General features: G+C 39.1%; 1 protein-coding gene across 2 annotated transcripts in view; it reads right to left on the reverse strand.

Moving 5' to 3' along the window:
* Window positions 1-13888, reverse strand: part of MGAT5 (alpha-1,6-mannosylglycoprotein 6-beta-N-acetylglucosaminyltransferase) — a 104506-nt gene that overhangs the window by 51763 nt on the left and 38855 nt on the right. For both annotated transcript variants that reach the window (XM_042041140.1, XM_042041139.1), the window contains exons 4-5: window positions 4300-4376; window positions 2721-2810 (exon numbers count right to left, since the gene is read on the reverse strand). In XM_042041140.1, the coding sequence (XP_041897074.1) occupies window positions 2721-2810; window positions 4300-4376 (167 nt within the window). The remainder of the gene's footprint in view (window positions 1-2720; window positions 2811-4299; window positions 4377-13888) is intronic.

The following is a 13888-nucleotide window of genomic DNA, read 5'->3' on the forward strand; positions in this document are numbered from 1 at the left end:
TCCCATTCTGCTCAAGCAGCCAAGACACAAAGCAGTGGAGAAGAGCTGTTCCTGAGTTCCTGCAGGAGTGCCATCCAAAGCAAGGCAGAACTGCTGATACCTGCACTTGTGCAAGCTCTTCAGGAGAGAAGACCTGGGGCAGCCTGGATTTTGTCAGCATTGTTTCTATTTTGCAGGCATTCATGGGGGAAACATAACAAGAGCACATGGCTGATACCCAAAGGCTGAGGTTTAGTCCAACCTTTTGTTTCTGAGCTTTTACATACATTGTGGACAAGTTACTTTGTGTCTCTGTGGTTGGGACCCATATTGCACACCAAAATGAAATGTTTTGGGCTCCTTTGTTTACAAGTTTAAAATTCCATTACAAAGAGTACTGGATGAGCATAATGTAACATCCTAACTGAACCGCTTCAGAAGAAAAAAAGTAGATCCCAGAAGAGTATGAAAGAGCACAGACACTTGTCACAGTAGACTGTTGAGGTGATTTTAAGAGTGAAAGTAGATATACACGTAATTTGATGCACATCATTTTTCCAAACGGAGCTTGTACATAATGTGATACACTTATTGCCTTTTGAAACATGCACGTACACAACCATCTCACTCCAATAGTCTAACCTTGAAGTAAAAAAGAAAAATCTTAACAGTAATATCCTTTCCATTACCCTAATGCATTTTAAAATTTTAAATCAGCAGTTCTGACTCGAGAGCTCTGTAGATGCATTTATCATTCAGCTATGCAACCATGCTATAAACTGTCAACTCTTCATCACTGTCCACTTTGACAAATTACTCTTGCAACAGCATTTCCAAGTTATCCCTAGCAGCCAACACACCTCATAAATCCACATCATTGTAGTGTTATTAGAATTTCATTTCATGCTTGCATTCGCAAACATTTAAGCTTTCAACCTCTGCTGCTGGACATTAATCATGAAATTAATCATAGGATTAAGAATGCCAAATTTAAACTCAAGGTTACTAACATGCTCACCCAATATTAGTTTAACATTCTGTCATAAGAAAACACTCTACAAAAAAAAAAGGACAAGACCTTTTCCCGAAGTTAGGAAATACGCACATAGGCTAATTGCACTTCTTTTCCTTCATGAAATGAAAATTGACCAAATTCAATATTGCTGCTCAAAGAAAAATTTCAAATCCCAAGACCCTAGAAAAAACAACCATTTGGCCTCTGAAAGTCTGCTCACAGTTGGCCATGAAAGATCAATTATGAAAGAGCTAACAGCATCAACTGACTTTCAAAACTGATGATCAGAGAAGATTGTCACGTAAAAAACTGTGATTTAATAGAAATGTAAAATAATTAATGTCATTGAAGAATATTAGGTTCTCACATTCAGTTGAGATACATCATCATTTTTAAGATATATCTGCATTAAAACCATGAAGCACCTGCTGGTTGACAGAATACTAATGACCAGGCATAACTCTGCTGATGCTAAAACAAAATCTTCTAGTAGAAACCTTAGATCAACTTCAGATGATTATGAAACCATATCTCTAGCTTCTATGATAAATAACAAGATAAATAATATAGTCCTCCTGTACCTTTTCCTTCCCCAGCTTCACAGCCCATAAATAAATCAACACTCAGTGCTAGAAATGGAATGAGTCAAAACTGTGATTCAACCCAGCCTTTGTTATGTCTTCAGATAAATGTTTTGGATATGCATTTAACTACTGCTGCTTCAAGCAACACCCCCAGAAGTTCAATGACAGTCAACTGAGTAAATCAACAGAAACTGCTTTGATTACAACCACGTTACTTCTTATAACAGACTTACTGTTTTAATCTCAGACACATAATTCAAAATCCCAGCCTAACCCTCCCCATCCTACAGAAGCTACAAAATTAATATTAGTTGCAATCCTGCAGCCACGTTGGCTCTTGCACTTCTTTGCAAGCAGTGAGCCACTGGATATCAATACCACTTCTAAGATCAGTTGCCCTAAGTTATCAAAATTTTACTTGTAAGAAAGAAGAGGCCAAATGATCAAATACACCTGACTATTTCTGGCACACACACTTCAAGCCAGTAATAGAGCTCATGATAATTGATTGACAAAATTAATTCTTGGGAAACAAGTGTTACCCAGGAAATAAGAAAAAAAACCCCACCAGGACAAGCACCCTACTCAGTTGTGTACGAAACAGCTTAGGTTGTGCCAGGTACCAAAGGCTTCAGCCAATATAGCTGCAACTTCACTCAAAAACGTGACATTCAGGTTTTTTTATTTTCTGTTAACAGATTTCACAATTCACAAACAGTCTCAGAGCAGGAAGTGGCCATACTGCTTAGGACCATGTACCATCTAGTTCCACTTTCTGAATTTTCCATTCCAAATGCCTCCCTATTAGTACCTCAGCAGCTGCATTAAAAGCAACAGAAAGAGTGTTTAAAGGCAAAGATCTCTGACTGAACTTCCCACCCAGGTTTAACAGGATACCCAGCATGGACTCCCTGGAGAGCTGCTGCTTACATCACTGCAGTTACAAACATTAGAATTCTCCAGGCTAGAAACCCCTGCAGTTTATGAATAATGGCAACACACTTAATAACTCCATTTTAATAACTTTTCCTCTTTACACAATTTTTCTGAAGAAAATGATGATTTCTTTCAAGAAAAGTACAGTTACCAAATCTATGAAGGTAATATGATATTCCCCTTCTGCTGATTGAAAGATTACTGACCTCACTGAGGTAAATAAAAAAGGAGCACGTGGACCCATCTACACCGTAACTTGCATAACAGGGATCTGATCGCCACATATCTTTCATCCACTGTAACAGAAGAAAAGACACAAAAGTCTGTTAGGTTAAAGCACAACAAAATAGCTGTGTTTCACACCCAACCCAGGAATAATGGAGGAAGTGGCAAAGTGACTACAAACATCACAAATACTAAACCAGAAATTTTATTAATAATACACACTGCATCCCTGCGTTCAGTAATGCTGGGGAAGCAACAACATAGCAGATGTGAGCACAGCTTATACAAACCAGCAGCCAGGCAAGCAGAGGCAAATATGAAAAGGAAAATAAAACTGGGATCCAGACATATGGCTGTGGCTGGAGTTGAATGCGTTGTGTGTTCCCCACCATGATATGCTCCCTCTAGAATTTCAAAGATCATTTCAGTTACCAAGACTGAAATCTGCCAAGAATCTGCCATGTCTGCATAAGCAAATAATTAATTTCAGTTCATATTTTAATATTCAAATAATTTATTACATAGTCACTATGCAGCCAGTTTGCCAAAACAGATCAAAACACAGACCAGAGATTCAAAACGTAGAGACTTTTAATTTCACAACTACTTGAGCATTTAAGCAATCAGAAATTTTACTGTTGTCTCCCACTAATCACATAAAATCACAGAATGGTTTGGGTTGGAAGAGAGCTTAAACATCACCTCATTCCAAGACCCCTGCCATGGGCAGGGACAACTTCGATTAGACCAGGTTGCTCAGAGCCCCATCCAACCCGGCCTTGAACTTTCAGGGATGGGGCATTCACAAGGACAAATCAGTATCCCTTACATTTGAAACATATCTTGGGGAAAAAAAGCCCTTAAAAACCTCCATCTCTGCAAGTTTGGTGGAGTTTCTTTGGTTTTTGTTGCCTTTTTTTTCCCTTTCCAACTAAAGTCTGATACCTTGTAATATTTAGCCTTTCCAACTGCATTATTAGTAAAATACAGGATTTTTGTAGAATCCACTGTGAATCCCAGAGTTCTGGTTGCACACTCAGGCACTGCCTGCTCGTGAGCAGAAGAGGCAGAATGCTTCCAAGAGAAAAGGGGAAGAGAGGAACCACACAGAGCTGTGGGCAAAGAGAGGAAAGAAGTGCAAAGAAACATCATGCTGAAAAAGGCGCTGGAGTGAAGTACCACATAATCACAGGCCTGGGGCAGGGGAGCACCAAATTACTCATCATAGGGAAGAAAACAGGGCTTTTTCAAAAGGAGAAGTTTCTGAATAACAAGACAGCATTCAAATAATAAGGCATTTCAGTAAATAATATAGCATTTTAATATCACAAACTTTTCCCTGTCTTGTCAAAATTTGTCTTAAGAGGATGCCACTTTATTTCTCAGCAGCAGTAGTATTAAAGGCTTGAGGTGAGCAATGCTGCAGTGACACACAGTCAGTCCTAAATAGCCTATTTTTTGACTTAGTTGTCCCTGTTTTATACCACTGAGTAGTGGCCTCTTGCAACATAAGTTCCATTTTTAATAGAATGCACATAAGATTAAAACCAGTTCACTTACCTTTATTTTCCCTTCACAGTGAGGAAAACCATCCATAGGAGGCAATTCACACTGTTCCTGGGCTCCATTTATGAGATCTAAAGAGAAACACAGACCATAACTGAGCTTCATTTTGGAGTTATGACAGAGAGCCTGATGAATCCTTCCATTTATTTTCATAAATCTACAGTCCAGACTGACTGAAGGGTCCTACTGGGTAATATTTGTTATTACATTAAAACTCAGTGTGCTCCATTTTGACCATAGAAGAAAATGGTTGCATAGATTTCAACACTGACTTGAAGTAAAAGTGCCGAATTAAAAAACCAATCTATGAAGACTTAAAAATTAAGCTAATCCATACTGAAAATAACAAGAAGAAAATATTTTCCTAATCAGTGTGCTTAAAACTACTAAATTGCAACAATTTGTTTTCATTTGTCAAACATTTATAGGATGTATATTGCTCTTAAACATAAAACTAGTTTTTCAGGATCTGTTATCACTTTATCAAATACCCACAATTTGAAACATGGCACCAGATATATATGACCCAATTAATAAATGTTGCAATATGATCTAATTTAACAACTGAGTAGCACTACATCACATCTCACAAGAAATATTTCGTATGGTCTCCCAAGATCTTTTTTCCTTCTTTTTTTGCCCATTTTAATATTCTTTCATTCTAGATTATTGCAACGCATTAAAGAGTGTAATACAGAGTAAGATTTCTAGCCCATAAGCCAAGCAAAAAGCAGCAGTTTTAAAGGACATTACCCCTTCAGCTTCAAGGGACTTTCTTCTTAGAAGAACCCTCTAATGCAGGCCTTTAAGGCAAGAAAAATTATTACCATGGAGGAGAGATTCTTGCCAAAGGCAGTGGGGGATAAGGTTTTCAATTTAGGTAGTTCATCCCACAGTTACCTAAATTATACCTGCATCATTTCTGGCTTTTCCTATTGGCAAGAATCGAGATCATTAAAGTCAGCCAGCCATCAACCCAGGAACACTTTATGCTGTGGCAGTAACAGTGCACAATTTCACCCAGAATATGCTAATTAGAGAGCCCAGAAGAAAAAACATAAAAAAGGCTGCAGTATTAGAACAGTGACAAAAATCTGTAGGTAAAAGTTAGAATGTTGCATTATATTATTATACGCAAATGTCACGACCTGATTTATCTACTTTCCAATTTTTTTGCAAATAGCTTCTTTTAAAGATAAAACTTGTGATGTGAGCCAAGCATTGCAAAGTGAACTTGATGGGGGAAAGAAGAATCATGCCAGGAAGTCACCACTTCTTTGTCAGTCTCTGCAGTGGGAGTGATTTGACAAACTGAGCTGTACTGCCAACGACAATAGCACTGAAGCAAAGCAGTTTGTACAATGACTTTGTAATTTCAAATCAATAAGTACTTTCAGAATATTCTGCCTATCTTCCTAACCTTGTGGGATTCTTGCAGACCAGACCACCGACACCTAAGGCTCTGATTTCTGCTCTGAATAAGAGCATACAGAGCATGAATACCGATAGCAGCAATTTAAAAGTATATTCTCAATTCAGTCAGTACAGCTACAGAATAATAGGACATTTTGCTTTACTGCAGTTCAGGAATCAGACCTACCACTTGAATCACACCAAAATCAGTACCTGAGATCAAAGAGTAATAAAAAGGCATTGTTAATATTACGGTAATTTTCAATAATCAATATAATTCCATTAGAAAGCTTTATGGTCTAAATGGGTTTGTGGGCTTTTCTTTTTTTTTTTTTTCCCTAACTCCTAAGTCTGAATGCAAAATAACAGCTTTACATAAGGCACATAAAATTCAAGATCTTCCTAGAACAAAAAAGACCTCTGAAGTCTCTGGTACAATATCAGAGATGCAGCTCAGCCATAGGGAAAGTTCAACTTTCAGCATCATATTGCATTTAGGGCGAAAATGCTGAATTTTCTGGGTATAGCTTGCCAACAAGAATGAGCCATGATTTCTGTAATTTAAAATTAAAAAATGCCATCTATCTCAAGTTAATTATGCTATCATATGATGGCTTTCCTCTTCAGAGGGTTAGTCAAGCATATCCTCTCTTCTTCTTAAGTCCTATTAAGTACAGGGTAATACATAAGCACAAGCTCTAATTCTTATTTTACAGCACACAGTGCCAAGTCTATCACTTATACCATATTTCATTTTAATGGGGATCTCATGGCCTGTTAAAGAAAGAAAGGGTGGAGGAAACACCCAAAATATGGACAACAGCCTGATTTTTGGTAGGCACACAACTGCAGTCTACATGTTTGCTTTTGTCATGTGTAAACACATTTTCTGCATCCCAGTGTGTTTTTGTAGATGGGCAGAGTCTTTGCTACTGCTCATTTCTCGCAAGGTCTTACAGGAACTCTGTATTCGCAAGATCTATTTGCAAGAATAAAAGCCCTCTTCCAACAGTCACACATTGCACCAGCCTCACACTTCCACAGCTCCCATCAGCCGTGGCAGTACCACACGCAGATACTTCCCAAGCAGAAACCCTCCCAGCCCTCCCTGTTCCTGTCCATTCCAAGAAGTAAAAAGTAAAAGACAGACATTTTTCTCAGCAGAAGCTACAGACTTTCTCAGGCATCTGGTCTCCCCTGTGGCCAGTTGCACTAAGGCTTTTCCAGAGCAATCCCACTCTTGATCTTCCACTGGAATGGGTTACACACAGAGCATGGATCTCTCCAGGATAACCTGCTCGTATAGGGAACACGGAACACTAGTGCCCACCTTTATCACCTCTGTCCATGCTGAAACACTAGTGTGTCTGGTAGTATTTCCTAGAGTATCTGACATCTTTCCCCCTTCTTGCTGGCAACAGTAAACACTCCTAGGATTCCCCTTCCTCAAAATGTTCATGTTTTTTCTCCACCATAGTCCACAGACACAGGAAATGCTTTACACAATCACCAGCTCCCCACTTCTGTCTTCCCGTTCAGCTTTACCATGGATCTATATCCCAAGCACCTACATCAGCTTTCACTTGCTTTATTCTCAGCTATTAATCAGGTAATAGCACAGTGAAAGCAATTCTACAAAGCTTAAATGTAAACTGTCCCAATAAACAATTTACATACAACTATTATCCAGAGCAGAAAAAAATGCAGCAATATGTGCATACAAGAGGAAATGAATGTCAAAGAATAGGAGACGGAACACAGAAATGCAACTCTGTTCCATCTGAGTATTCCCTAGAGAAGCAGTCTTTCCGCTGTGCCCATGAACAGGAAGCCAGCTGATGCAGTCAGACTGGAAACACATCTACATCAAAGACTGCTGTCCAAAGGAACAACTGCCTGCAGAAATGGGCAAGTCAGTGCTGGTTTCCACACATAAGCCTGAGAATTCACTGCAGAACTCTGAAGTCACCTGTGAATAATCCTGACAGTTCCAGTCAACTACTACTTGCCCTGGTTGTACCTTTTCTTCTTGGCCACAGCCAGTGCCAAGTTCTAGGCTGAGAATCATCCCCTCCCAAATTTTTTTTCCTCAATGTTCAGACCCTGTACAAAGAATTACATTTCTGCTCCTCTTGCTGCTTATTTTAACTCAGCATGGAGGGTGTGCTGGAGCCTGCTGGTAACACCTCATAGCTGGCTCCTCTTGAACAGGAATCCAGAGCTGAAGAAATCTTGTGTTTCCCACGAGCAGCTGAGACCAAGCTCAACCAGATACCAGCAATTTACACTTCTGAGTGTGATCATAAAGACACGGGAGATAAAGAAGTGGAACCCTGGGGATGCCAACTACACATGAGGATCTTCCAAAACGTGAAAAGCAAGCATTAACATACAAGTCAAGACTTAGGAGTTTTTCATCATTTGGAGATAAAACCCCAAACCCTAATATCTTATGAGGATTCTTCTTAAAAAGTCTGGATAGATGTCTTATGCTGTTAGCAAGTTCACATTGGATAATTCTTTCCTGAAGGGGAAAACTTCATTAAGCCAGACATTAAAGTTACTTTTGTTGGAAAATAGTATTTGAGAAACCACAGGAATTTTTATCCTCATTTAGGATTTATGTAATTTAAAATGCAAGTTCTGAAATCTCCTTTCCCAGCCAAAACTTTAACTTAAAGCCAAAAAGTTAGAAATACAACTGTCAAGTTAGTACAAAGCAACAGTAGTTAATAAACACACTTTTTTCTCGTAAACTTTGTGAGCCATTATATTAATTTCTGTTCTACACACACCTAAGTATTTTTGAATTCATGCATAGCTTATCTCCTCTTGACTGCTGTTATGAAAAGATGTAATTATTAAACACTTATCTCTTATGATGTTACATTAAAAGTCAATGCACTGACAAACTAAAAACATGAACATAGCTTATTATAAATCTAAGAGCATGCAGTTGGTACTGATCATCCTGGAAAAAAAAAAAAAGAGAAATATTGATAAAACACCAACCAACTGCAAATTTTAAAAATCCTCTTTAAATATCTTGTGAGGTCCTGGGATATATAAAATATAACTAACAAACTCCATCCTCATGTTTAGAAAGAAGCCATATGTTCCCTTCACAAATGATCTACAGCTTTGCATCAGACATCGTTAGAGCACAGCAGGTGAACCTGAACTTGTGAACAGCCCTCAGTTGTTTCAGTGCAAAGTCTGGCACGTCAGCATCAACGACGTGGCAGATTTGAGCTAAGCCACCAACCTTGCACTGGAAAAGAAGCTTCTCTCTTGTTGCTTGCTAAGAGCAACTGCACCTGCTAAAGCTCCAGGCCTTCAGCACTGCTCTCTCTGTCTAAACACCAGTTCACAGACGCAGGTCTTCATTGCCTCCTGCATTTAAACTCCATGTTCACAGGTTTTGTTTGTCATAGTGAAGGTTTACAACACCCACGTGAGAATTACGTGGTTAAAAGCACGGTCTGTGGTAGGGATTGATTTTTGTTTGCTTCGAAGTTACTCTTTAATAAAACAGTAAAAATGAGCAGTAGTGAGTGCTACATGCATATTTTCTCCCTTTCCTATATTGCACATCCTTCAAATAATGTTCTTTGGAATAGGCTAAAAAATTCTGCTTCAAGTTTTCTCCATCAGACAGTTAGGAAGTCTAGAAATATTCCACTAAGACAGTACACTGAATAAGGGTTATAATTAGTGACTCAGCGGTGACTGCTGTTTGATAGGCGCTCTGTTTGTCATAAGAGTTTTAAAATAGTGATATTGGTTAAAGCAAATGAAAAGGCTGCAATACAGCTGAAATTGCAAGCTGACACCAGCAGCCTACCTTCTCTGCTAAGGACCAGCCTGGCGATCTTCTGAGAACAGAAATGTATTAAGAATTTAACATGACACTAAAAATGATGTACTTTGGAACCTTGAGGCTTAAACTCTGATTTTCAGACTAGTGCACATTAAAGTATTTTTTGATGATATATAGGACAGATAATAGCTTAAGTCAAAAGTATTCCCATCAGCAGATCTCATAAAATACAGAACCTCTCTAGTATTATAAGGTCAGAGTAATCACACCCAGTGAAATCTATTCACCAATTTTATCTCTGTTCTCCTTCTGGTTTTGATCATTAAATATAAGTACTATTCTAACTTTAATTCATGAAACTGTTCTCTTGTTTATATTTCAGTCCTGAAATCTGGTATCTATGGTTAGACACAGACTGTAGTTAAGGCTGGTTTAGTTTGTATAAGGTCTCCTTTCCCTTCTCCCCCTAATTAACACATTCTCAATTCAATTCACATTTTTCATCTCCAGCTGGTAAGATTTCTTTAAAGAGAGAATTTGCAGTGTGAGCTGAAAGCACTAACAACATATTCAATCAAACGAGCTAAAGGTTTCAAGATTTTAAATGCAGAGCACAAAATGCTTTCTACTAACATTTTAGAAACTTCTGTAGCAAACTGTTGGTATGATTTAAAGAAAATTAACTTTTCTACCTCTAGTCCATCCTCACACAAGCTGTGCTGCTGTGTTCCATTAGCACTACTGAAATCAATGCAGTGTTGGGAGAATTCAAGTAGTAGTCAAGTGGTTAATCAAAATGCAGCCCAGGGGACCACTAAGAGCCCCCTTCAGCATTACTAACACAGCTTTGCACTGCAGTGGAAAATATTCACCTGTGGTCTTCTGCACACACCACACTGTGATGCGACAGCCAGGTTTGAGGGCACACAAATCTCCCCAGCTCCACACTACTGCCTCTGTGGGAGGGGGAAAATCTTAACACATACACATTTACAGTGTGGAAAAAGAATACAATGAATAAGGCTCAATAAACATGAGTCACAGCAAAACATCACCTCGAGGAAGCTGCAATCTTGACTATCAGAGCCAGTGCAGTCCCACACCCTCTTACAACTGGTAGACACTGGCGCTCTGTGGGGACAGCTGGTTTGCTTTCTGAGGCACAACACACCATATTGACTAAAGAAAAGCCTACTCTAGTCCTCTTAAGATAGGAGGGCAGCTTTGGAATTTAAAACAATATGCAGCATCTTAGCTTTTTGAATCTCTGCAAGTACAGGACTATGATGGAACTGTGGTTGCAGACTGCTAAAACTAATGAGGCTGTGTAACAAAATTCATCAAAATTCATGGAAACAAATCCACTGATCCTGAGGTTACCTGAGTCTTTCCATGCCACCTAAAAGGCCTCAGAGTGTAGCAGCCCTAAGTCTTCAGGAATAAGGACATGGAAATACCAGGACAAAGGTCCTTCTCACCATAGTAACATTAAAAAAAAAAGCCTTCTTGTAGCATTGCCAAAGCTGACTTTTCAGCCTGCCTTGCTACATATTCACGAAGGATGCCAGATATCTGACAGGCATCCAAGCCGTCATGTCTTAAATGACAAGTATACACTGAAGTCTGCATCTTAATGAGTGAGTTTAAAGACGTTAAAACTAAAGTTGTTAAAAGAGAACTGAACAGCCAACACAGCAGAACAAGTTAATGCACAAGGCAGAAAAGCTACAGAAACTTTGAGCAGATACACCAGAAATGTCCTCCCTCCCTGTGCAGTGTTGTATGCAGCACCTGAGCCTGGGCTGTTCTTAGGCTTAGCAAAAGCCCTCCAAGCACCAGCTGTGCACAAGGGGAAGGCTGAGGAGGATTTAACATAAACCTTCACTTGCTCATTTTTGTGTGATCAAAGATACACAATTAAAATCATTCAAAGCAGCACTTTTCAAGGCAAAAAAACACTTTGTAAACAACCAGTCTGGCAGAGTTTTCAGTACAATTTTACTGTCTGGGGCATTAGATGGTCAAGCTTATAAAAAATTTAGCTTTTCACTGAACAAGCACAGAAAGAGCGATGACGACCTCTAAAGAAACCCATCCCACAACACAACACACTAACCCCACCCCCACTGCTTACCAAAAAAAAAATCACATGAAGAAAACAGAGATCAGATTCTCTGATCATGTTTGTGCAAGCAGAGTGCCCTATCTGATGAACTATGATAGGGCAAGTCTGTCCCAGAAAAGTCAAAGATTTATTTTATCATTATCTTAGAAAAGCACAACTGTTAAATACCAAGTTGCCTAAACCAAACTGATCCTGTGCCTGTCACATGGAACCAATGATGCAGCTACAACAGTAGAGCCCTGTAGACAAGCTCTCCTTGAAAGTGCCGTGGTTTTGTATTTCCCCATTTCCGTTTAATCATCTCTACAACAGCAACTTTAAATTTACTTAGGGTGTCATTTGCGGCAGTGCCTCAAAGCTTCCTGTTCTAAAGGCTGATGAAAACTCTTATCTCCTAGACAACCAAAGTTTAGATTAATACTTTCCGGTGTGTATGGGAATATATTACTTCCCACAAATTCAAAAAGGATGGCTATCAAATATCTCAGAAGCTTTTCAGATAATAACTTAGATTAATAGAGGAGAGAGAAAAGGAAAGACAGCTTTATTGCTTTCAAAACCAATCAGCCAACTTTACAAGTATCTTTATTAACAATTCACTCATAAACAAAATGGAGGTTCTGGAAAAGCAGTTGAAAATTGTCAGGATCAAAACTACCAGATTGTTTGATGGTTTTATGGAAGGAAGAAGAAAAAGCAAAATATGCTTATGATTTTACACATGGATCTAAAAAGGGGGAAAAAAAATGTAACACCTAAGCTCCCACTCAAGCTCCCCAAGTGTTCACAGCTTTGCTTTTTAACATATTCTCTACAGCCTCACCCTGTAGCACAAGTCCCATCCTCAACTCCTCTACGATTAAAGATATTTATGCTACTAAGAGCTCATGCCCTATTATCCTTTCATACAGCCAAAAAGAGAAAGAAAGCTGTTTTGCTCTTTGCCCTTAATGAAAGATTCCATGAAACTAACTTCAGAGGAAGAACTAGGTGTAGTACCACCCTGAACACACTAAAGCTGAACACAGTAAGGGTATGAATACACAGGACAGTCTACATATACATAATTAGATTGAGAGTCACCAAATCAGACACTGGTTTGGGTTGGCAGGCACCTTAGAGACCATCTTGTTCCAATCCCCTGCCATGGGCAGGGACACCTTCCACTAGATGAGGTTGCTCCAAGCCCCATCCAGCCTGGTTTTGAATGCTTCTAGGGATGAGGAGTCCACAATCTCTATGGACAACTTGTGCCAGTGCCTGACCATTCAAAGAATTTGTTGTTAATATCTAATCTAAACCTGCCCTCCTTCAGCTTAAGGCCATTTGCTCTTGTCCTATCACTCCACGCCCTTGTGAAAAATCCCTCTTGTACCCCCTTTAGGTGCTGGAAAGGGCTCTAATGTCTCCCCAGAGCCTTCCCTTCTCCAGGCTGAACAGCCCCAGTCTCTCAGCCTGTCTTCATTAAGAGAGGTGTTCCAGCCCTGTGATCAAAAGTCAGGATTGAATCGCAAGAAAGTTTGAGTTCACCTACTTCAGAGACAGTTAAGTTACAGTCTGCTAAATCCTCAATAATTTCAACTACTGTTATCACTTTCTTATCATGAAGGAGCATAATCCAGATGGATTTTCTTCAGATCCCTTTATCTGCCAAAACTCCACACCACCACAGAGTGGTATTTCCATGGCAGATTTCACCACTGCTGCCTCAGTTCTACACCACACTTGATAGCCAGATGCGGAACAACTTAAAAAGAAAAAAAACTTTCTTTCATAACTCGAAACAAAGATAGGTATTTTTTCCAAACTGCTAAACAACTTGATTATTTCCCATGCCAGTGCTTCCTTTTTCTTCTGCTGTCAGGCTCTTTCAGAGAAGTTCCTGCTCATTCCTTCAGGAAGTAGATTACAATGGATTATAAACTCCAGGTTTCAACATGTCCTGGCTCAACTCTGAACTTCCCCAGATTTTGTGGCCCACCTTGCCTTCAGTCAAGACTACATTCTGTTTTGTTGAACACTGTTTAAAAAAAAGAAAAATAATCTTTGATATTTGTTAACTCTATACTTGCAGAGGGGCCTCGGAAGGAGAAATGCTGATTAATCATCATAATCTCTGTTCTTCCTGGTTTGCACATGAGTACTAATTTTTTTTCCATGAAAGTGTTATCAATACTTAAAGTACACAATGAAGAAAAGCTTACAGTATATTCAGATTAGCCAGT

The sequence above is a fragment of the Corvus kubaryi genome, unplaced genomic scaffold, assembly GCF_017639235.1.
Source record: "Corvus kubaryi isolate FWS band 111438036 unplaced genomic scaffold, C.kubaryi_AGA036_p1.0 37396, whole genome shotgun sequence".
In the NCBI taxonomy this organism is placed as follows: Eukaryota; Metazoa; Chordata; class Aves; order Passeriformes; family Corvidae; genus Corvus; species Corvus kubaryi.